The sequence below is a fragment of the Opisthocomus hoazin genome, chromosome Z (assembly GCF_030867145.1).
Source record: "Opisthocomus hoazin isolate bOpiHoa1 chromosome Z, bOpiHoa1.hap1, whole genome shotgun sequence".
NCBI lineage: Eukaryota > Metazoa > Chordata > Aves > Opisthocomiformes > Opisthocomidae > Opisthocomus > Opisthocomus hoazin.
Window position 1 is genome coordinate 25,825,192 of NC_134454.1, and position 24,115 is coordinate 25,849,306.

General features: G+C 45.1%; 2 protein-coding genes across 6 annotated transcripts in view; both read right to left on the bottom strand.

The window, feature by feature from the left end:
* HAUS6 (HAUS augmin like complex subunit 6) overlaps positions 1-7,284 on the bottom strand; it is a 36,909-nt gene extending 29,625 nt beyond the window's left edge. Inside the window, exons 1-5 of the mRNA XM_075411013.1 lie at positions 7,029-7,284; positions 6,782-6,877; positions 5,988-6,066; positions 4,855-4,987; positions 4,152-4,299 (exon numbers count right to left, since the gene is read on the bottom strand). Of these exons, the coding sequence (XP_075267128.1) occupies positions 4,152-4,299; positions 4,855-4,987; positions 5,988-6,066; positions 6,782-6,877; positions 7,029-7,198 (626 nt within the window). The 5' untranslated portion in view covers positions 7,199-7,284. The remainder of the gene's footprint in view (positions 1-4,151; positions 4,300-4,854; positions 4,988-5,987; positions 6,067-6,781; positions 6,878-7,028) is intronic.
* Positions 7,285-7,865: 581 nt separating this feature from the next.
* PLIN2 (perilipin 2) lies at positions 7,866-22,748 on the bottom strand. 5 transcript variants are annotated; one of them, XM_075447266.1, is made up of 10 exons: positions 22,583-22,748; positions 20,345-20,401; positions 20,062-20,257; positions 18,759-18,841; positions 17,978-18,263; positions 17,473-17,657; positions 16,587-16,721; positions 15,595-15,885; positions 8,959-9,125; positions 7,866-8,115 (listed from the first exon to the last, which is right to left on the bottom strand). In XM_075447266.1, the coding sequence occupies exons 2-9, from the start codon at positions 20,372-20,374 to the stop codon at positions 8,991-8,993; spliced, it is 1,341 nt and encodes a 446-aa protein (XP_075303381.1). In that variant the 5' UTR covers positions 20,375-20,401; positions 22,583-22,748; the 3' UTR covers positions 7,866-8,115; positions 8,959-8,990. The 5 variants fall into 5 exon arrangements, with proteins under 5 accessions (XP_075303381.1, XP_075303377.1, XP_075303379.1 ...); XM_075447262.1 differs by having other exon boundaries at positions 7,866-9,125; XM_075447264.1 differs by lacking the exon at positions 22,583-22,748 and adding an exon at positions 22,417-22,549 and having other exon boundaries at positions 7,866-9,125.
* Between the last annotated feature and the right edge of the window lie 1,367 nt (positions 22,749-24,115).

Here is a 24,115-nt window from a genome sequence, read left to right on the forward strand (position 1 = left end):
AGCAGCTGACCACCAATTCGGGATGGTCCCTCCATTTGTGGCTCGACCAAAGGTATGGTATAAAGAATTTGTGGAATCGCAATGGACAGGTCCTGTAGCACTAATAACGTGGGGAAGAGGGTATGCGTGTGTTCTTCTTTCAACAGGCCCTCGATGGTTACCAGCAAAATATGTGAAACCATATCATGAGCTGAAAGAATGTAACGCAGAATCCGATGCCAGAAATGACCACGCTCACTCTCAGGGAGCAACCTCTGACGTGGAAGTAGAAGAGATCCACTCTGGATGATCCTATTACACAGGGAAAACTGAATAAATTACAGCAAACACAAGTACTCTGATGGCTGCAGTGGGTGCACCACCCACACCGATTAATACATTCCTTGCGTATTTGGCAATTATCTCCCACAACAGCTTTTGTACAACGAAGCAATCTTGGAGGACATGGTATACGTGATTTTAGAACTCAGTCAGCACAAGAGCAAAGGTCAACTAGCAGACACCGTGAGGAAAGGTATGAACCTTCATCTGAGGGCTCCCAACAACTGCCCAGAGGTGCCAATAGACACGTACAAAGGACATTAATATATATATATTAAAAAATAGGGGGGGGGAAATGATAAGCACTTCTCAGAAATGTAATGATTATGTATGTTAACATGGCATAAATATCTAGTAGTAGTGTCTTTTCGGTACGCACATTTGGGTAGAACTACTCGCTGTGCATCCAGTACTGCAGTAAAGAATGCCTGCTTTCTAGAACTCCAAAATTAAGTTTTGGAGAGTTAAATTATTTTGCCACCTTCCAGTAACAGATTTTGGCAACCCAGATGGGACCCTGCTCCTGAACCTCAACGATCCGGGGCATCGCAGGACCTCCAGCCGGCACCGAGGGATTCTCGGGGAGAACCTCTGATCCCTGAACCGAGAAGTTCTGAGCAAGGACCATCAATAAGGTAAAGGCATTCTTCTAGTATTAGTTCTTGTTGCTTGCCTGTTAGCTGCAGTGAAAGCTTCACAGCATTGGGCTGTATCCCTGGAGAGAAGGGAAAGTACCCTTCCTAAAGCAAACTAAAAAGAGAGTACTCTTCCTGAAATCAAGGGTCGAGAATTTGTCTGTTAGATGTTGAGTATTATTGTAAGTCTCTGTCTATTTGTAATATTTAGTTTTATGTTGAAAACTTGGTGTGCTTGTGCGTGTGCGGTCGCAACTAAGATTGTGTGGTTTTATGTGTTTGTTGTCATAGTGTTTGTATTTCTGTGTTCTGATGGATTTATTTGGTTCCTGTGATCTAACAGATTTTTCTGGACTAAGTAACTGCCTTTGCGTCTTTGGTTTGGTGAGTTCTGCAGGTATTGTATATAGTTAATGAGTTATACCCTTAGATACATTGATTTTAGCCTAGGTGATTAATATGAATAGCCAATACTAATTGTTATGGATGTTTGTATGTGTGATGAGTATACCTATAGCCCAAGTGCAAATTTACTGAGCTTGTATCACTGATCCACCATCATTTCGACTCCTGACATAGTGGGATGCATCCCCTCTGATTGGCAATAATGATACGTTGTGGTCAGGCGGTGCTTGGATCCCACCATCCACACAGAAAGAAAACTGGATGCAAGTAAATCAATCTACACCCATATGTTTGGTAACAGATTTGCCATCTATGTGTATCATTCTCAGGTTAATTTGATCTTTCTTTACACCCAGCAGGTTATGGTATGCACTTCACATCTCTATGTCTTCTATTAGCATTTGTGTTCTTATGTCTGTTTTTAGTACTGTAGCTTGTGTGGGCCTCTGAGAAAGTGGTAGAAAGCTGAAGGCCGAATTATGTCAGCTCTTATCATCAACAGTGTCTGGCTAAACAAAAAAGGGGGAGATGTGGGAAACCATATAATTTGAGACAGAACAGCACTGTCTCATGGCCCTGAAGGATCAGCGCGTCCTGTGCCTCCCTTCTCTGTTCTCAGGAGATCAGCTGTTTTCACACATCCAGCTGCAAAAGATCCTGGAAAACAACAACTGTGAACTGACATTCGCAAAGCCACGAATCCAAAGCTGATTGGCTCTAGTAACTTTTGTATTAGTGTATAAGGTATTCACTTGAGCAATAAAAGGATTCTGATCGAGCACACGATTGGGGTCCGTGAAGCCATTCACCACATAACAGTTCTTGATTCCAGTGCATCTACCTTTCATTAGAGTTTGGCATCATCTGCAAGTTTGCTGGGGCTGCATTCAATCCTGTGATCCATATGCCTTATGAGGACAACAATTAGCATAAGACCCAGTATCAACCCCAGAGGAACACCACTTGTTATCAGCTACCAGTCAGACTTGGAGGCACTACCACCCTTTGGACTCATCCCTTCAGCTAGCCTTCTGTCTTTCCAAAGATGACCGAACCATTCTGAAATGATGCCAGGTAAGCATATCTTAACCCTTGAATGCATTCTAACAGGTAGTAAAGGTTCATGTATGTCCATTTTTCACACATGAACCTCTGCTTTACCCTCTTCTACTATCTGTGGTTTGTTGCTTCTTTAATCATTGCTTCTTGGCACAGCGAGTGGCCTACTGACCTTACCCATGAAGACAGAGGCAAAGAAGGCATTAGGTACTTCAGCCCATGACACCTGTAACTTAGCTTACACTGACCTAAACCCTCCCCGTACTTCCAGTTCCTAATAACATACCTGTGGAAGCCTTTTTTCAGGTTATTGCAGCTTTAGGTGAACTTTGGCCTTCATAACCACACCACTGCACACCTAAGATATATTTCTGTATTTGTTTCTGGGATTCAGTCCCCTCTTCCATATTCCATATGCTGCTTCTTTGGATTCTGAGCTCTATCACTAGCTCACTGTTTTAACCAGACTGTCTTCTTGTTATGTTTGCTTCTTTTTCCACTTAAGGGGACAGACCATGCTTGAGCTTCTACAAGGATCTCCAGAAATATCCTAGCACTCCTGAGCCCTTCTGCTTTCCACACAATACCTCCTAGCAGTTCCTCAGGCACATGGAAATCTGCTCTTTTAAGTCCAGTGTCATTATTCTTCCACTTGTCTTCCTCACGTTCTTTAGGATCTTAAGGTCTATAGTCTTGGCTGCAGAGACCATAAGGCTCCTGTTGGCAGTTATATCTCCAGAAAAGTTTCTCCTACTTGGAAGCAGTGAGTTCAAAAGCGCACCACTCCTACTCAGCGTACACACTGACTGCATTACAAAGTCATCCTTGATGCATTCCAATCTGCCAGATTGCTAATGCCACCACTGAACTGCTTTCCCAGCAAATACTAGAGTAAGGTAAGTCCCTCTGTTAGAATCAAGGCCTGGAGGTCTGAGGTGCATTTGATTCGTCTGAAGAAGGCTTCATACACCTTCCCTGGTATGGAGGAAGAGATGTGCAGCAGACACCCACCACAAGGTCTCCCTTGATGCTAAGCCCTCTGATCTTGATCCAGAGGCATGAAATAGACAGGTCCTCTTGTACCGAGCTATGCTACACGCACTGAAACTGCTCTTCTACCTACACTGCAACTCCTCCTTGTTTTCTGCCATTTACTGAACAGCTTGCAACCGTCCATGACAGTGCTCCAGTCATGTAAACTATCCCACTCAAAATTCTGTAAATTCCAAAGATATACACCTCTGTGCCTGCATAGAAAGTTCCAGTTATTCCTGTTTCTCAAATTGGGAATGTTTTCCATATGCAAGAATAAAGAATAGCATAGTTTTGGTGAAATAATTAAGGATTACATAAATAAAATGTGTCCCACAGTGATTAAGCAAAGACCAAATGTTTCACCCCAAGACAGTTATATTCCAAGATATTAAAATGTTAAGAAATCATCGTGTTATACACATAGAATTCCCTGATCATTTTTCATGTCCAAGTAACCGTATCTTCCAAAATACAGCATCTCCTAACTGAAGAACTAATTTCTTTAGACTACTAAGCTTCACAAAAGACCCTACAAACAGTAGAACTGTCAACTAAAGAAGATAAAGGGGGGAAAAAATGGGGAGCTCAACAGAATTCATGACGTCAAGTAGATGCAGCCTCCTCAAATCCTTTTAAAAACACATACAAAAGTCAGCTTTTATGAAAAGACTCCATTTCTTTAAATGCATTACTTACTGTGCTTTTTTCTCATGTTCTTGAATAACAAGATTTTCCTTTACGAAAATTTGCAGAAGTTTATTGTATGCGACTCTGTGTCTTGCATTTGCCATGTACATATCCTTAGGCCTCAACTTCACAGCTTCAGCAAAAGGTATACCAGTGCCTAAATGAGAGTTAATGTTTGGATTACATCATTCACTTTCAGCAAACACACAACTTCCTAATTTACCTAGTTTGAACTGAATCACAAATCCAGATGCCCATTTTACCTGGACTGAAATAGAGTATGCAGTGAACTGTCTTTTTTTGCCAGTTCTTCCTGTTGTACACATCTTCATTCCCTCGCTCTCACTCCCCTTCGCTATTCTTTAGGTCACCAAAACAATACAAGATGCCTAGAACAGACAACTCTGATCCTTCAGAATTCCTCAAAGTTGTGAGGAAGGTTACAGTGTAGTGATCCAATATTTTTGGGCCAAACCATTGCTTGTGTGGGTAACGGTGTACAGCATTACACAGATGAACTCTGGAGCAATCAAAACAACCTCCATCATTCTATCAGCAGAAGCTCTATGCAAGTGCACAGAACCTTCTGAAAGATTTTGAACTGAGCAGCCAATTCAGATGTACTTAGTGCTCTTGGCTTACATTAAAGACTTGACAGATTCACTGTCAAACACCACAAGTGACGCATTTCAATTGTTCCATTAGAGCTTACCTACGGAGATCCTTTTCAAGTCCTCAGTCATTACATATCTTGCAAACCGATACAACAGGTGAACAAATTTATGACCACCAGGAGAAATAAGTGAGGAAGGTGTAACTCTTGGAAGACGGCTTTCTTTTTCTTTCTAGAAAAGTTAAAATGGTTTTAAACACAAAACTAACTTAAGAAATAAAGCCCAAACAACAGCCATCAAACATTCAGCTGAATAGCAAAATACTGCAGCCTACTTGCTAGCAAGCCTGATGCAAAGCTAAACTACTTTGCCACCACAGTTGTTATCTACTCTAGTCAGCAGGAGACACTAAAACTTTTTGAATGTTCCCCCCACCATCCCTAGCTCTGTACATGAAAAAGTTTTAAAGTACAGACTGAAATCAGTGTTGGGTAAATGTTAGAAATCTCTGCCCTCCTGACTCATAACTGGTAATCCCTACCTTTGAAAAAACCTTCAAGTTTTCTTTCGTATTTTCTGCTGAAGTCATTAATCAGCGTACTTTGCTCTGTTTTTATTTTACTCAAATGCATAGCTGGCTTTCACCTTGTCCATTGTTACTAAAAAATAAAGGTGTTCCAGTACATACAGACTTGATTTCTAGAACTATCACTAAAACCAAGGCAGCATGAGAAGACAACATCATAACCAACAATACCTGAAGCAATCAATTTTGGTTTGTCTCTTTCCTTTATAAAGCTCACTTCAAACATTAGTCCCATCTCCCATAAAGACTAACGTTAAAATGCATCTGAAACCACTTTGACAATAATAAACACTTTTTCAGGCAACTTAAGCAAACATCTCTCAAGCTGAAGAAAATCATTCTCACCCAGAGTTGAGAAACCCTCTAGACTTCTGTTTAACCAAACAGCATTATTCAGAAGCAAGCCACAGCAGTTTTAAGACCCAAGATTAAGTCTCTCATCTAAATTCCACCATGCCACTATTTTTCCCTCAAACTAATCTAACATAAACTATGTGAAATAAGACACAAGGTAAAACTGAACTCCTTGGTAAAGCGACCTTATTTAAAGAGCTTCCTGAAAAACACCATATATTCTCTCAAAAAATTAATGAGGTCACAGAAACCAGTAGAGCATCAATTTCCACCACTTTTCGTAATACTCACTGCAATATCTTTTAGCCAGTCACAGCACTCCTTCCGAAGCTGAGGATCTGTGAAGTTTCCTAATGCCAAGGAATAGTGTCTTTCCGTTTAAAACAGATGGGGGGAAAGAAGGGAAAAAAAAAAAAAAAGCATCAGCAATTTCAAAACATGTTCACATACTCACCTAAATAACCATTATAAGAACAAGACTAAGACAAAGATTTCTTAGTGATGCCTCCTGGAGGAGCCAGAAAATGAGGGGATATAGCCTAGACCAACAACAGCTGAAAGTTCGTTAAATGTTAAAGGTTTTCTTGCCGTAGTAAGTTAATTACAGACTATTTCACAGACAGGATTGTCCGCAGCTCTTTTTAACTGGGGAGAAGAGAAGAGGACAAAAAGCGTGCTGGGAACGCTGACCCTTTTCACATCACCGCTCTTCCTCCCGCCATTTCTTTAACGCCTAAGGTAACATAACACAGCTCAGCTACAGGAGGAAAAGCCCGAGGTGGGGGGAGGGGGGGGTGTTGCCACGCCGAAGGTCCTGGCAGCAATCCACAACAGGGAAACGCTTCTCGCTGCCCGGTCAGGGTAACGAATGGGAAAGGCGGGTTACTGTGCCGCTATGAAAGCTCTTACCACACTCGCCAAGTTACGGGCAACGTCGGGAACAGCTCCGACCGCGGCAAGCCCTCCCACACGCCACGGAGTCGCGACCAGGGGGGGTCAAGTCCCGACCGACCGCCCCCCTCCCCGGGCCGCGCCGCCGGAGGACACGGCAAACGCGCCGGCCGCCGCGCGAGCCGAGCACCCACCGGAAGGTTGCCGCCCAGCGGCGCACGTCCAGCTTGGCGAACAAGAAGGCGAAGACGACAGCGGAGGCGTGGGCGTTCGGCCTGTCGAACATCCTCCTGCGCGGACAAACACACAGCCGCGCCAGAAGCCGTCAGCATCGCCCCGCTCACACAGCGTTCCCACCGGCCGCTTAAGATTACGAACCGCCATGTTATATCCCTCCCACTCTCCCCTCCCCGGCTGTCCCCGGCCCTCCCTCACGCTTACGGCCCCAGCTGCAAGCTCCTGTAGGCACCGTGCGTGCTGAGGCCCAGCGCCAGCAGGTAGAGCCAGAGATGGTCGCTCTCCCACCGGACGCCCGCGGCGGCGGCGCCGAGCGGCGTAAGGCGCATCAGCGAACGGCCCTTGCCGAGAGTCCCCCACACCGGCGACGCCATGTTGCTCCGCCTGCCGCCCAAAACTCCCGCGCGCGGGTCCCTGCGCCGCCCCCCGCAGGCGATAACGGCACAACGCCTCGCGCCAGCCCGCCTCCGACCGGAAGCGGGCGCGCGCACGGAGACGCCGGGGGCGGGGCGCGGCCGAGGCGCGCGTCCTGCCGGGAGCCGCCCGCGGGGCGTCTGGCGCAGCGGCCGCGGTGTGGCGGCGGCGTCGCCGCCATCTTGAGCGGGCGCCCGGTGTCAGCGCTGCGGCTCGAAACGTGCCCCGGGGAGGCCCCGCGCAGCGGGAGCTGATGAGTCATAGAGCCATAGAATCGTTAAGTCTGGAGAAGACCTCTGAGATCGCCAAGTCCAGCCGTCAACCGACCGCCACCGTGCCTGCTAACCCGTGTCCCGAAGTGCCACTTATGCACGTTTTCTGAACACCTCCAGGGATGGTGACTCCACCACCTCCCCGGGCAGCCTGTTCCAGTGCCTGACCGCTCTTTCAGTAAAGAAATTCTTCCCAGTATCCGATGTAAACCTCCCCTGACGCAACCCGAGGTGGCAGACGGCGTCGCGCTTCGGGCGGCGAGGGGGCTGGGCGAGCCCCAGAGGGCTCTTCCGCTGCAACCAGGTTACAGCGCACCCACCAAGCAAGACCCGGCACCGGCCGCAGGCTGTGTGGTTCAAACTTTTATTCCAAGGCATTTCAGTGACTAGACTTCAAGGTTTTCACAGCAACCGAGGGTTACGCGACGAGAGAGCGGGGGTGCCAGCCGCGCAGCTACACCAACAGCCAAGCGATGCTTCCACAGCCATACCGAGGTAGCATCGCGCGACATCTCCAGGCCCGCTGCCGTCACACCGGGGAGATCTCTGCACTGGAAGGAGTGTAACAAGCCAGCTCCCGTTCGCCCCAGCTCCTACAGAAGTCACTGCGTGCAAGCACATGCCGGGTCAACGTTCCATAGCAAATACTGGATTGAGATTTTACCGAAACATAAGCAGCGCATCACTGTCACCAGAAGTACCCCTGCCTTCACTTCTCTTTTTCTGCCATTTTCTTCTGTCTCACATCTGTTCATATCTCTTTGCCCTCTGTTTATTCTTGCTTTTTACAGTCGCTTACCCCCCCCCCCTTTTTTTTTTTGTCATCCTAATTCCTGGAAAACTTTGCTTTTTACTCTCTTCTAGTAGCAGCCCTCACAACTGATAGTATCAGGATAGCCAGAGTTTTTGCACACAGAAGGCATATAGAGAAAAAGGGAGTCTTTAGTGCATGAAACACTCTTGCCAAAGGGAAGCTCTAGGCTTCTAAGCTCTGTGGGTACAGAGCCTAACAAGAAGAACCTGAGAGAATGTGAGAGAGACAAAGTCCCTTACCCCTACCAGCAGCAAAGAGGTAGATGCAGAAGTGCTTTTCATGTAGGCTGAAAGGGGAAATTTTGTGGGGAAATCCTCATCAACTCCTTTTGTTGGCAACCCTTTATGCAAAGCACTGGGGTGTTCTCATGGCTGCTGCCAGCAAGAGAACAAATCATTAACAAATATTAGATCAGCTGTATACACTGGCTAGGCTATACATGGCTTGTAGAACTGGAGCTTGACACCCGTGCTAATGAATGAATGCGGCATGCATTCCTTAGGTGGAAAAAACCTGGAATTTTGATGCAGCCAAGCAAAACAGTAATGATTAAAAAAAAATATCCCCAAAATCCCTAAGCTAGGCAGGTGCATCTTTAAAAAGAAGAAATAGAAGTTAAACATGGCAAAAGTACATTTTATCAAAACAACATTTCTATGCTTCTCTTTATTCAGCTCTTTGCCCTGTAGTGTAAGGGCCGTTGGTGCGTGAAAAGTCTTGTTGATCATCTTCATCCAAATCCAGAATGTCTGGGATATCATCTGACTCTGAAGACAGGTCTGTAATAGTGAAATCTGGAACCTGCATAGGAATGAAATTGCAATCAATTTAAAAGTAAAACTAAATAAATGTGTGCCATACTCCTCACTGGAATCAGGAGACATGTTTAGCACCGCTAGAAATCAGACCCAAAATACTAAATACAGAGTGAAATATGCTCCGTCACATATGGAACATACAGCATTAAGACAGACAAAACACTATGCAAGATGTAGACCAGTTGCTTAGAAAGCAGGATTTTATAGTAGGGATGGAACAGAACAGAACTCAGTGCAGTGTGTGTAGTGAAACTCATGACTGGAAAATTAAGAAAGGAAGTTTTTAAACTTACTTTGGCTTTCTTCTCTCCTTGGGAGCAATGGGCTGCACAAAGTAACCTGCCCTGAGGAGCCTGAGACAGATTGCCCTACACTAACTAGTGTGCCTGCCAACCACATCAAACCTTTCCTGAGGAAACCAATACCTGGAACTGCAATCCTGCTTCGGCCTCTATAGTATTCTGTACTGTTAAGCAGCACCAGGTTTCAGGAATTGGCAGAGACATTAGGGGATACGTGGATGTAACACACTTCTAAAAATGTTGGCTAAGACACTTAGGAGCTTAAGTCCCAACCCTTAAGTCCCCTTAGTAGGACTTAGATTACTTAGGCACTTCTGAAAAATGGGATATAATTAAGCAGTTTACTCATAACCAAAAGTTTTTTGCCCCAAGTGAAAAATACTTCAATCTATGGTTTGATTCATGGTTAGCTTTGATGTGGATGATGGGACATACCTGGAGCCAGGCACAGTATCAGCACACAGCGATTGCTGCGTGCTGACAGGGCTTTGGTTCTGCATGTACAAAGAAGCAGCAACTTGAAGGGGCTTCTAGGCATTTGTGTACCTTAAACTCAGTGCTGACTGGAGAAGCAGATTTAATCCATCCCCTAACTGCAAGCAACTTGCTTATGACTGACTTTTATGGAAGCTAGTATGCAAGACAAATGTATCCTTTGCCTGCTATGAAGACGTCAGAAGAACAGAGAACACATCAAAGGATAAAGGGATTACTGTTTCAGCTATCACACTGTAGATAGCTCTGAAGCATTGAACATGAATCACCCAGTTACCTAGAGAATAGGTAGCCATAGGGCACCATGGACTTATAAATATTAATTAAAATATTAAGAGAAACAGAGCTTCAGAAGAATTTAAGCAGCATGTCACTTACCAGGGGCTAGTGTGAATACAATGCACAGACCACTTTGAGAACCTAAGCTTGATCAAAATGAGATCAGTAATCTTTGTCTGCTAAAAAATTAAAAGGCACTAGAAATGGGGGAAACACATCTTTCTACCAGCAACCATTGTCTTGCATCTTTCTGCTTATGGCAGTTCACCTAAAACTCTAGTTACTGCACTTAGAGAAATCAACAAGTTTTCCCATTATCAGCACATGACCCTGTATTTCATACTACAGTACTAATGGGAATATCTTAACAAAACTAAGGCCCAGTAGTTCATATGCAAACTCTTTAAAAAATGTGCCCAACTGGATGGTTTAAAGAAGTTGATTTTTTCTGTATTTACACTGAGCAGGGCACGGGACCATGTTCGGTAACTGTGTCTTGACCAGTGATTTTTCATGATATCCTAGGTCTAAAACACTTTTATTACTTAGATCCATGTTGTTCTTACTGACAACAGGATAATTGCTCGAATTTAAGTTTGTGCTTTCTTCATCTCCTTAATGCACACATTATAAGCAGCTAACTCCTTTAACACACCAGTAGGATGTTCATAGCCATGAAAGAATTTCAAATTGAACTGTATCTGACAGCATCAGAGTAAAACATGGTTGATATCAGTATGATTTATCTCTAGCTTTGAACACACTAGATTGTATTAAAATAGCATATTCTGACATCTGCACCAGTCTAACTAAAGCAATGCAAAGCCCTTGGTGTTATGGGCTTGCTCAGGTAGAGGACCTGTATTTCCATGTCACTTTTCACAGCTGATAGGAAGTTGAAACAAAGCAGTAAGTAAATTCTTGCAACAAAGAGTAAGGCCAGATATGACTCTTCTTCATGCCATTTCTCCAGAAGATGTGATTAGATCATTTACACAGAATAGTGCAAAACTTGCAAAATGCTTGCATGGAATAGTGCAAAAAATACTTCAGTGTTTTGCTACTTCATATACAAATGTTAATGCCAATACTAACTTAACTTTAACTTAGTCCACTTTTTCTTGCTTAATATATTTTCAGAACTGAGACGCCAGCAATTTGAGAGATGGTTCTTACTTTGTGCAGTTTCAGAACAAGCACTTACGTTTAGTCATCAGGGACCGTATTATCCAAAAGAAATATAACTTTCATCTTAGTATGAAGAGAAATACATTTAACAAAAGACTGTGCGTAATACCTCCAGCAAGCTGTTGCAGGTAAGACTTTCTGATCATGCAAACGACTAACACATCACACTTAAAATATAAGTTAGGTTCCATTTTCTCTTTTTAATTACATGGCTTAGGTAAGTTTTGGGGTGTTTTTTGTGGTTTTCCTTTCTTTGGTTTTGGTTTCTTTAAATAAAGAGAAATAATTCATCAATTATTACCAAATCTTTTCACCTATTTTACTAGCTATATAGTATTACCGTAAGTTGCAGTTTGGAAAAACTTCTTGCAAAAAAAGTCATCTTAAGTAATGGGAGAGATTTCAAAAGCCTTCCACCTTTCTTTTGTTTGAGGCAAACTAGCTATATCCCTGCAACTCCAGTCCTTAATGCTGCTATAAATATGATGTTTGCAGAACTTTTATACCGAATGGAGCTAGTTACAAATGCTTATATTTAAAACTTCTGTAGCAAAGTATTACCAACATTGATAGAATAATAGTTCTCTTAAATGAGCCTAGAAAGGGGAAGTTTCAAATGAGATTAATTATTTTTGAGTGATCTCTTAAAGAGAAACAATCATTTTCTGGATTCTAAATAAACCCTAAATAACACTACCAGTGATAATTACTTTATTCGTATTCTAACCTTTACCGTCCCAGTATTCGTGTGACTAGCAGCCTTTGACACTCTGTTCCATTTAATCTAATTTATCTGCCTTGCTGCAAATAGGATCGACTATTTTCTATAATTTTCAACATATCTGGTCTTATATTTTTAAAAGGTTTCTAGCCCAAGCTATATCCTCAAAAGTGGTTTTGAACTAAGAGCAAGCAAGTTTCTGTGCAGTGTAGCTGAGCTGTTTGACACACGCAATTATAGAGAAACAGGTAAGATGGCAGGAAAAAATTATGAGCAGGCTCTGCTCTGTTAATGTCTTAGGTTTTCCTCCTATTTGAGAGTTTTCAGCAGTTATTAGCATGCACTTCAGCTTCAGTCCACTGTGGCAAAAAAAAACAAAGAGGGATTTTGAAGGTGTCCATATCATTCTTGCCTCCAGAGGACATTCCAGTAGTCATTCTTTCTAACTGTGCTAGAGAAAAATAACAAGTTTTATTTATAGTCTTGTAGTTAGAATAGAGTCTAGGGATATGCTCTACGAGATTACCAGCAGGAAGATACCCATGCAAGCTACAGTTGCAATTTCGTTTAAACATCCAGTGCTGTCCTTCTTAGGAAAGTCTAATAGTTTCAATCCAGATACTTTTATTCAATGTAATAAACCAGGAATGCAGTGATTTGCTGTTATTCATCCATCCTCTCCTCCAAGGAAGGATTCATAATTCTATTGGGGGGGGGGGGATAGAAACTTACACACTTTCAGGGGGAGCAGGGTCCAACGAAAGAACCACACGCCACAACAGCATGATAGATGAACCTGTGCACAGCATTTTGGTGTAACAAGCTATTATATGAGCCCAACCATTAGGCAAGCATTTAACCAGGCATTCCTCTATCTGCAGCCACGAGTTGTAGCTTAGGTATCAGAAGTCAAAGTAACCTTCACACAGAAGCCACCCAATAGTGCCCAGTGAGGAAGAAACGATTTGAAGGTCTCTGCTGGTAACATTTTTCCCTGGTTTCTACTTGATCTGCTTGCTGACATTTAGTAAAGCTGGACAGCCATCTAAGGGAGTATGAAACCGTAGTGCAACTTAAGACAGAACAGAGATGCATTGCTCTTGTATTAATACTAGATGGTGCTATTTATTTCTCAGTCCTGAAATGACAGTGAACAGTTTGAGTACCTTATTTGATTGATTACCGCAGAATAAAGACCCACAGCCTTCAGATTTTAAAATACATAACAATGGGAATTCCCTTCTTTGAACTGCCAGCTGCTCCCAGACCTGACTAGGCCCATGCTATTCCTGAGCACTTCTACAACAGTGGATGCACTCTACCAATTTTATTACAAATGTAGATTAAAAAAAAGGCTATTATCTGTCTGGATTGATTCAATACTTAATCTGAATTAATTGCTGAAAGAATTCCAGAAGTCTTAATTAGGGCCTTAGCTGGAAAGGAGTATCTCGCCACCTCATGTTAATTACGTGTTAAACAGCCCCCTTACAAACAACAACTATTTAAAGCTGGAAGTTACAGAACCTTTATTTGTAATCCTGTTACAATTTTGTTTAATATTGTGCTTAAAGCACAGTCTCCCTAACACTTCTAGACCGACCCTGACTTCGCCTCTCTCACCTTAGAGGGCTAGACTACATGTGTTTTCCTTTAGTGCTCACAGTGTGCTGGGGGAGGTATTGTTTCATGTACCAACATGTGAAAAAGCTTCCTTTGAACTCCATTTTTGCTTCACGCTGTTTGGCGACCTCTTTGAAAATGGTGGCCAGCATTGCTACACTCAGTGATCGCAACTCAAAGTTGTGTAGGGCATGCATTAGGAACACAGACAGAACCTACCTGGACAGCCCTAAACCAAGAAAGCTTATTTCTTAGTGACTGTAATTCTCTTCCAGGGGAGGGATTGACAGGATTTATTGAGGAACAATTCCACCCAAGTAGCTAAGTGTTAATGTACATTAGCCACTCAGGTTCAAAACAGGGCAAACAAACGGGTTAAAACTGGTGTTGGCAGCTGATGAGTATATACTGTTTATAAGGAGCCAGCAGCCAAAGCAGGCAGCCAGCAGTCTGCTAAGGCAGGACAGGGTGTTTTTTTTGGTCCATATCCCTCTCTTCTCAATATTAGAAGATCCATCAGCTCACAGCTTAGGTCATCGGTAAAGGCAGGCAACAGCAAGCACCAAAAAAGCAGTACTAAAGCTAAGACTAACTGGAAAGATGCCCAGGAACTAAAAGGGAGGAAAGAAATGCTGCAGCAGTATCGTACTCATCTATACATACAGAAATACATTTTCAATGCGTCTACTTCATTTGCATTTCAAGCTTGCTTTCTGCTGGACCCAGAAGGAGTCAGAGAACAGCAAGTTACATTTATTTTAAACACCACTGAAATGGAGACAGACTTTGGCTACTGAAGCATTTATTACTAAGATACAAAATGAATTACAAAGACAACTACAAAAAAAAACAACCACCCACACAACAGCAGGCATCTGTGTACAAACAGCATGAATCTTGTCTTTATACCACATATCAAAAAATGTATTGATAATGGTTTGGTCAGTCACTCAAACAGGCTCCCCAGGGAAGCAGTCACGGCACCAAGCCTGTCAACAGTTCAAGTTCTTAGTCATACGGTTTAGTTTTAGGTAGTCCTGCGAGGAGCAGGGAGATGGACTTGATGATCCCTATGGGTCCCTGAAAACTCGAGATAACCTACAATTCTGTGGTCAGGTTACTGTGTTTTAAAATAGTTACCTTTATATAGTTAAATGTTAGCACTGTCACAGCATTCAAGTAACTCCAGCTGACTCGTTCAGAAACCCCACTTTCAGCACTGGAATTCTGCACTCACAGAACTTTTGTCACAAATTGTGTAGCAGTAGAATTTGAGACAGTCAGATCCATAATAATCAAATGCATGATCTGCAGCAAACATGGAATTTAAGCGTACCTAGCTAGACTGCAGGGCTTTTAAATGCATTAAATGTATGTAAGGGTTTTATACCATTCTGGTACATATTAAGCATCAAATCAAATGCTTTCAGCTACGGTAGGTTTCATTTAGGCTAATGGTATTAATACTATTAATGAGCATGGTGAGGTTTCTTGACAGACAAACAAGGCATCTTGACAACTGCAAGCTGCCAATATTTAGGCATTAAAGACAGTCTGAGTTTTTGGAATGGCTAAACTACACAGGACAATACAGCCCATGTGTGAGTGTCCCTTCTCTCTATCATTCCCCTACTCCTATGTTTATAGATTTTTCTCCAAGGCTTTTTTGGCAGCCTACACTTGCTAAGGCCACTTGTTTGGTCAGTCAGCAGAGTACATGCATGCTATGCGGTTTATTCAGTAGTGTGTTCAGGCTGTTTGTCTTTCTGGCTGGAGTTTTTCTCCCCTTCACCTTTGCTCTCAGCATGCTGAATGCCAGGCAGTTGTGGGTAAAAGGGACCTACCAGCCAGTTGAGCGGTGTGTTGTTAACAAGATAATCCATCACATCATCCAGAGACTCCTTCATTTTCTTCAGCTGTCCTTTGCTAGTGGTAAGAAAGCTGTCTGATAATTCTTGGAAGGAGGATGCTGACCGGAAGCTCTGGTAGACATCACCTGCCACTGACCCAACACTGTAAACCTGATCCTGCACATTCTGTGGCAGCCCCTGCAGGCTTGAGACCAGGGTGAGGCAGGTGGTCTGAAGCTGCTGAGTGAGGGTCCGTGCAATAGCCAGAGTTCTCGACTCAATGTGCTGGAAACAAAAAGTGTAACAGCACATTAGTATCTTTTTATGACTGTAGCAGCTTTATGTTCCTCAAGATACATAAAGAAACAAAGTAAAGGGGATGTAAGTAAGATGAAGCTATAGCAGATCATAAAACAGGTCTTAAGTCTGAAGCGTCAGAGACTTGAAAGTACTTGACACTTCTACAGCACTCAAGTACTTTGTGGAACAGAGACACTGGTAGCTTCTACCCAGCGACAGATAAACAAGCTCTTGTTTCAACTCTGGATAACAAGTCACAGCAGGTAAGTATGTTCTAATCAATGAACCACTGTTAAAAGCCACGTATAAGCCTCAGTGAGGCTGTGCCTAAGCATGCTTTATGCTGACAAATTGTTATTTCTGGTCTGACCATATCAGATAAGCAAGTCCTAGCTGATCTAGATATGGATACCCCAAGGTTCACATGCTAAACAGGATGAGCATTCTCTTGAAAGGCAAATGAACCCCATATTATTTGCAGGAATTACTCATTTAAGTATTTGGGTATCCTCTACTTTTCATAGCAGTTACTAGTCAGCCGCCCTAAGCTTCAGCATTCAGATTCCACATTTGCACATAAGCTTCTGTGCTGTTAAGGTGCTGCGTACTTTGGGGACTGTTAGTTTGTCGTTATCTTGACAATAACACAATCCATTCACTTCTGGTGTACACTGACATCTATTTACCTCAGCGCTATGTGGTTCATCACCATCGTTTTGGCCTGTATTTTTCGTCCATTCTACCCAGGACTGATAAAGCTTTTCCTGAGCACCAAGAAGTTTCTGATTGGCACTATTCATGTTCTTTCTGGCGTACTCGATCTGAAATACAGCCAAATAAGGAAGTAAAGCAAAGAGTCCAAACAGTTCTATTAGGGCTACCCTACCTTACCTGCTTTGTAGCCTCCTTTCTAAATACTTTAGAAGTTCAGTATAAAAGACTTTAGTGAATGTAAGAGTATGTTCCTTCTCTTCAAAGAAGGGAAAACTGGCAAGCAGTTTTGAGAAGTTATGTAGTGTATCACTGCCTGAACTACTTGCCCCTCCCCCACTAGCATCCTACACAAGGATTTGAAAGTGTACAGAAGGCCTTGACTCTTTATGCACAGTTTGTCCTGTACATAAAGGTAAGTTGTTAGAATAAGGCTACTGAAGTACCCAGGAATGCTCAGATATACCCACAGCAAGAACAGCAAGCCCACAAAGAAGCCGACATTTTGTTAACGAAAAGGTCTTAAAGGACTGAAGTGTTTCCAAATTGTGAGACTTTCTTCACTGAATAAGGTCTGTGTCAAACCCAGCACTCTAAAACAGGAATATAATTTTAAATGTAATTTTAAGCACTGCAGAAATAGAAATGACAAGCAAATGCTCATTAGTTTACAGCTCAGCTTGATTTAGGACCTCTCCTGAATAGTGGTGAAAAGCTCTGAATGGGAAACACTTTATATTTAGAAAATGCATTTAGTCTGAGAGCTATTCCAGTTTTCCTATGCCTCTTTCAGCTATTTTCTACACTCCAGAACTATGCCAACATTTGCCTTTCACACCTCAAGCAAAAGCTTAGACTTACCAGACTAACAATGTGGTGGAGCTGAGAGATCGTCTCCTGGCTTTTCTGTTTAGCATCTCTAACTTTGTTTAAGGCTTGTTGGTAGGCACGAGTGCGGACCTTTGAAGACAGGGATCCTAGTCTAATGTAGTAGCTTGGCTTTTGAACTCCAACTTCAAAACCTTCAATTTTTGCAGCTTCTTTCTCTAGATATGTAGAAAGCAAGCAAACTGGCAACTGGAAGAAAACTTAAGAGGTCTGAGGCAATTTTATTCACTTAGTAACACCTGAATGGTGGACTTGTTTAGTAGTCCTTTAACACCAAGGTAGGTTGGTAGACCATCATACATTGAAATCCTTACTTTCACTCTGCTTCCCTGAGAAGATGCTATTACAACCAGCAAGGGAATAGGCAGTTTGGGAAGCACATGCCCCGTCCCCACTATGAGCAAGTAATAAATGGATGACTGATTGCTTCTCCCCAATACAAGCATTCCAACAAAATCAAACCTTGAATTGGTCTTACCTAGTTCTGCTTCTGTAAGTGGGAGATACTGGTCTACAAGGGTCTCTGATTTAGTGAGAGCACTATCCACTCCACTGCTCACCATCTGCACCACACGACTTCCCAGGACAGTGTTAATGCTGCCGCTGACAACCGACTTGGTCATTTCTACGCTGTCTTGCACTGCTTCTTTAGTCTTGCCCACAACTCCAGTGATTGTGTGAGCAACAGTTTCCTTGGCACCAGTCACAGTGGTTGTTACAGCTTCTCTGGCTCCAACAACTACATCCTTGGCATTGGCAACAACCTGCCATAGGGAACAGGCTGATTCACTACGGAGAGCTACATAATCCAGAAAATATAAACTTATGCTAAAGCTTGTACAAGTATTGGTTATCTAGGAGAAATTCTGCCCTGAAAACACATGTACAAGAGAAAACAAACTATAACTGCCACAGAGCCTTCAGATCAAAACACTACAACAAATGTAATTCAGGCACTACTTGCTTCACACTGAGCAGGAGACAGACAAGGATTAAAATTTTAAAAGAGATGCCCACTAGTCAAAGGCAGCTATAGACAGATATGTCAAATGGTGGGCAAATTTTTTTAAAAAAAAGGCTTAATGGCCTCCCAAAGGCAACAAACAATTCTACAGAAACACCTTTTACTTCCTCATTGCTTCTAAGCTGTGCTTCAGGCATGGCTTATTGAAATCTATCTCCTTATACTTATAGTGATAATAGAAAGAAGCAGGGTGTTTAGTTCTTCTGCTTAGCCTATGTATACGGAAAGAACTTACCTTGTCAGTGGGTTGATTCAGTATAGGCAGTCTCTCTTCAATTTTGTCTAGACCTATACATGCATAGTTGTTGGCAACTACAACTATAAAAGAAATTACAATAGTTGGTCATAATTTGTGGATTTTTTCCTTAGTACAAATAAGTCCAGTTGAGAATTCTTCCTGAAACAGAGCTCATATGCAACAGTGCCCAGTAATGCCAAGAACAAGGCCGGTTTACAGTGCCAGAAGAAAGCTCACTTTCAGACCAAAATCTATTTGATATTCAGAAGCAACTATTAGAACAAGTTGAAACACTTGGCCCTCTGCCACTTCATGAAACCAGGCTCCTGGTTACAACAGCCTTGCGACAGTTGCCAAATTTAACCACAAGTTGTTCCCAGTGCAAGAAAGTACAAAGCGCATTTGAAACCAGGTGAAAGGTGAGGAAGGTGTTGAGCAAGAGAATACATAACCATCTCACATAGCAAGAGGAGTCAGCCAGTTTAGCATTACAAAAGCTGGAATCCATTTTGGCTCTGGATTTTTTTTTTGTTAAATCATACCCATCTGTAATCAGTTACTCAACAAGCCAGGCAACAGGTTCAGTCAACTACCTGAAACAGCACCCCAGGCCGGCATGACAGAATCACAGAATGGTCGGGGCTGGAAGGGACCTCTGTGGGTCATCTAGTCCAACCCTCCTGCCGAAGCAGGGTCACCTACAGCAGGCTGCACAGGACCTTGTCCAGGTGGGTCTTCAATATCACCAGAGAAGGAGACTCCACAACCTCCCTGGGCAGCCTGTTCCAGGGCTCCATCACCCTCAGAGGGAAGTTCTTCTTCATGTTCAGACAGAACTTCCTATGCTTCAGTTGGTGCCCATTGCCCCTTGTCCTGTCACTGGGCACCACTGAAAAGAGTTTGGCCCCATCCTCCTGACACCCACCCTTCAGATATTTGTAAGTATATATTAGGTCCCCTCGCAGCCTTCCCTTCTCCAGGCTGAACAAGCCCAGCTCCCTCAGCCTCCCCTCGTAGGAGAGATGTTCCAGTCCCCTCACCATCCTCGTAGCCCTCCACTGGACTCTCTTCAGCAGCTCCTCATCTTTCTTGAACTGGGGAGCCCAGAACTGGACAGACTACTCCAGATGGGGCCTCACCAGGGCAGTGTAGAGGGGAAGGAGAACCTCCCTCGACCTGCTGGCCACCCTCCTCTTGATGTACCCCAGAATAGATGACCATGCATGCTACACTAAGTGCATCTGGATATATAGAGCAATCAGTTGAATTAAAGTTATCAACAACTCCATCTTCGCCTTACTTTGTGGTTCCAGCTTCTGGATGATAGGCATAGCACTTGTCATGGCTACTGAAGTAATCGTCTTCACTCCTTTCTCTGCTATCTCACATACTGACTTCAGATAAGGATGGTTATCCTTCGTGGTGATGTATGCTGTGGACACCATATCATAGGTGGAGCTCACCAAGGGAAGGTTGACAACCCTTGATACAATGTTCTGTTTAAAAGAGAAAGAGGTAAGTTCACTCCTATTTTTTTCCTGAACTAGACAAAAAACTATGGGGCTAAACTAACTCAGATGTACCTGCTGTGGATTGATAGCTGCCAAAGCCATTTTTTCAGGTCTTGAATCTTACACAGCCTGTAAAAGAAGCATATCTGAGTTATGGCTCCTCATATCCACTTCATCTAATCACTATATTTTGAAACCAACAACCCTTTTGTAATCAACCCCGTTGATCAAGGGGATTTGGATGTTCATGTTCTTGCATACAGGGATTACATTTTATTTTATAACAATTTAGAAATCCGAAACTTTGTTCTCTAATTACTTTGGTTTAGGCAACACAAGTAGGGCCTATGCAAGAGACAGGCTTTGAGATACAGCAGTTCATGCCAGAATTACTAAAAAGCTACAAACTGGTGGAATAATTTATTTTTCTAGAAGAAACAGACACACTTGGGCTTAATACGTTGAGCCATGACAATGAAACGCCAGCCAGCAAGTCATTAAAACTCTAGTTCAGAATGTCTAAGTCAGATGAAGAATCCACCACTAATACCTTCAATCTGGTTAGATCTTCTGTTAGTCTAAGGGAGTCAAGTTTGACATTTGAGTCATCATTGCTGTCCAAATCTTGAAAACACATGGAAGACTGAGGTGAAATACTGGTTTCAGTAACCTCAGCTCGATTCTCACAAGTCATTCCACTAAACTCAAGAAGCTCACTATCTCTAGTGCCATGCCTGATGCCCAGGTAGGGCTTCCCCTCCTCAGCTTGCTCAAGTTCGCATTCCTCTAACACACAGAGCACAGGAGTTTCCCACTGCAGAAAATAACTCTCCTTTATGCTAATTTAGACTTGATCATTACCTATCCCACACTGAAACAGGCTGCGGACACCACTCATTCAATATGCCTACACTACTCAATTACTGTCCAACACGTATTCCCACAGAGAAAACAGTAACAGCTCTCCCCATACAAACCCTATAAAGGGAGAGGGGTGTTGCAGTACCACACAAGGAGAGCAGCACACAGAAGCACACTGTCACCCTGTGCACACACGCAGGCTGAACTAAATCTGCAAGAAGTACTTCTCGCATTCGTGGTTTCATATGATAAGTTCCAGAAGAACTTCAATACATGAAGGCAACAGAAAGGCAAGCTAAAAGTTGGTCCTCAAAAGGACTGTGGTGTTCAAGGCTTTCTGCTGGGTTTGTCAAAGAGCCAACAGCAGCTGTCCTTCTCATAAGTATGACTATCAAAAGGAGTGTGTTAATATTCTGCCTGTGCTCAAGTAAAACTTTTTGCCGTTATATAATGGGGAACAAGCACAACGGCATGCTGTTGACATTTGACAGGCATATTTGCACATATTAACACACACGAGGCCATAAGGTAGCACCTGTAATGAGACTAACCACTGCAGACGGAACATACACAAACACGTAACAGACAAGTGTTACAGCAGCTTTCCTCCCACCCATCGAGTACTGAAACTCGCTGTGTTTCTCACACAGTGCTACAGGTCCGATTACTCAGAGCACAACTGAAGTTCACCTTGAAGGGCAAAGCAGGCTGCAGCACTGGGCAAGGGGCAAACAGCACAGCGCCCGGCCTCTGAAGGCAGAGGGGCCCTTCCTCTGAGGATTACTCACTGCTTGCAGCGTGTCCCAGAAGATCAAGCCACGGATTTGCATTTCAGTCACTAAAATAGGAGCGCTCGTCTGTGAACTTACTCCCGCTCCTGAAGGCAGTGAAGACAGCTAGGGCCTTGCGCTGTTCCGAGACCCCTCGGACAGCCTCGGCGCCGGCAAAGGTCGGACCCGACCCATCCCACCAGGGCGGGCGGCCGGGCGAGGCGCCCCAGCCGCATCCGCGGTACGGGGCCGCACTCCGGCGGCAGGCCCGGAACGGGCAGGCGGACAAAGCAAGCTACAAGCTCCGCTCCTCCTCCCGCCCTCGCTACGGACGGGAGGGGCGAAAGCGGCACGAAGAGGCACGCCGGAGCGCGGAGGGCCCTGCGCCGGGAGGAGGCCCCCGGGGCCTCGCCAGGGACGGGCCGGGCCGGGCCGGTGCCTCTCCCGGGGGCGGCCGAGCGCCTCGGGGCCGCCTGGTGCCGGGAGCGACTCAAGCAGCCTACCGAAACGCACCGGGACCTGGGCCGGTGGACCGCGGAGACAGAGGGGGCGGCCCCGCGGCGAGACGCAGTCGGAGCCGCCGCCGGGCTCCACCATCTCGCGGAGCCAGCCCCGCGGGGTCCCCCTACGGCCGAAGAGAAGAGAGCCGGGCCGGAGGGCCGCGGGCGGCCGTACTCACCCGCGGGGGAACAGACGCGACCGGAAGGGAGCCGCCGCCCGCAGCACGCGCGCCACCACTGGCTGGGGAGGCCCCGCCTCGCCCCGATATTTATGGAGAGCGGCCGCCGCCGGCCCGCGCGCCGCCCGCTCTTTCGCGAGAGGAGGTCGCGTGACCGCCGCCCCGCGTCATCAGCGCCGCGCGTGACCGCCGCCGTCGGGCGCGGGCCGCCCAGGGGCGGGAAGGAGGGGGGCGGGGGCGGGGCCGTGCTGCCCGCAAGTGCCGGCCACGCGCCCGAGCGGGCGGGGCCTCGGCCACAAACGGAGGCGTGGCTGAGGGCAGTGCTCTCTGCCCCGGGGCGGGGCGAGCAGGCGGGTGACGGCAGCCGGGACGAGGTGCCAGCGCTCCCGTGCGGATCCCTCAGGTCTCCTCGCGGCGGGAAGCACGAGGCCAGAGAGCCGGCCGGGCCGCTGCTGAGGGAACCGCCCCCCCCCCGCCCGGCACCCCTCCACCGGGGCGCGTCCCGTCCGGGCTGGGTCCGGGGTCAGCCGGCGCTGAGGCGGCCAGGCCGCCGCGCCGCCGCTCGGGAGGCAGCCGAGCCTCCGGCCTGCTCCTCCGGCACCGGGCGTTCGGCTCGGCGCGCTCACAGGTCGTCACCTCAGCAGATCCGGACAGGCGTCCGGCGTGCTGTGACCTCCCTGACCCCGGGGGTACTCGATGTGGGAAACTGATGTCGACTTTGTTTAATTTTGTTACATAGCTTTGCAGCTGTGTTAAGATGAGAGTTAACCACTGACATTACTTCAGTTCTGTTCTTTGTGACCTTGCTAACAAGGACTGCTGTGAGCCCAAATGTAGCTAACAAGGACTGCTTGCGAGGCAGATGAAGAGAAACAAGGACCGATAAGGACTGATAACCAGAACTTTGTTGTCTGTAAGAAGCCCCCCTCTAGCTGAAACTGGTTCTGTGATTTGGAACTCAGCCAACACAGCTCAGGAATTTTTGAGCCAAAGGTGAAAGCACACAGTGAGGTGGACTGCGAGCCTTCATCCAGAAGACCCCCACAGACGACCACCAGACAACACTGTACAAGTGCTAAAGAGGGGCGGAGTATGATAATGAATTCCTAGAAATAATTATAATAATCGTGCCTATTCTAGGACTAATTGTAATAATCCAGCCTACTTAGATAAACTTTGTAATAAATAGATGCATACTTCGTGACTCGGTGTGCAAGATAAGAGGAGTGGTCCCCCTTGCACCCAGCGCTGCAATAAACATACCTGCCTTACAACTCCCCGTGAGTTGTGAAGTTTCCTTCCGCCCATCATGCACTTCACTTCTAACCCGTAAACAAACGAGATGCGCATCGCAGTTAGGGATATCAAACCAGCAGGGAAAAAGAGGTGCGGGCAAAGGTCCAAACACATGATTTACAGTTAAAGTTGTATTTATCACATTGTTCAGAATGGAACAGCCTGACAACAAACATTCAGGCCTCAAGGGTAATCACACGCCACAAACATGCACCAACAAATCCTACTTGGGCCAGT

Excerpts from the sequence above, each read along its gene's own strand:
- PLIN2 (XM_075447266.1), bottom strand. The coding sequence starts at position 20,374 with ATGGCTTTGGCAGCTATCAATCCACAGCAG. Across the intron at positions 18,264-18,758 it reads TGAATCAACCCACTGACAAG|GTTGTTGCCAATGCCAAGGA; the intron begins GTAAGTTCTTTC and ends TCCCTATGGCAG. Across the intron at positions 15,886-16,586 it reads ATGAACCACATAGCGCTGAG|CACATTGAGTCGAGAACTCT; the intron begins GTAAATAGATGT and ends TTTTGTTTCCAG.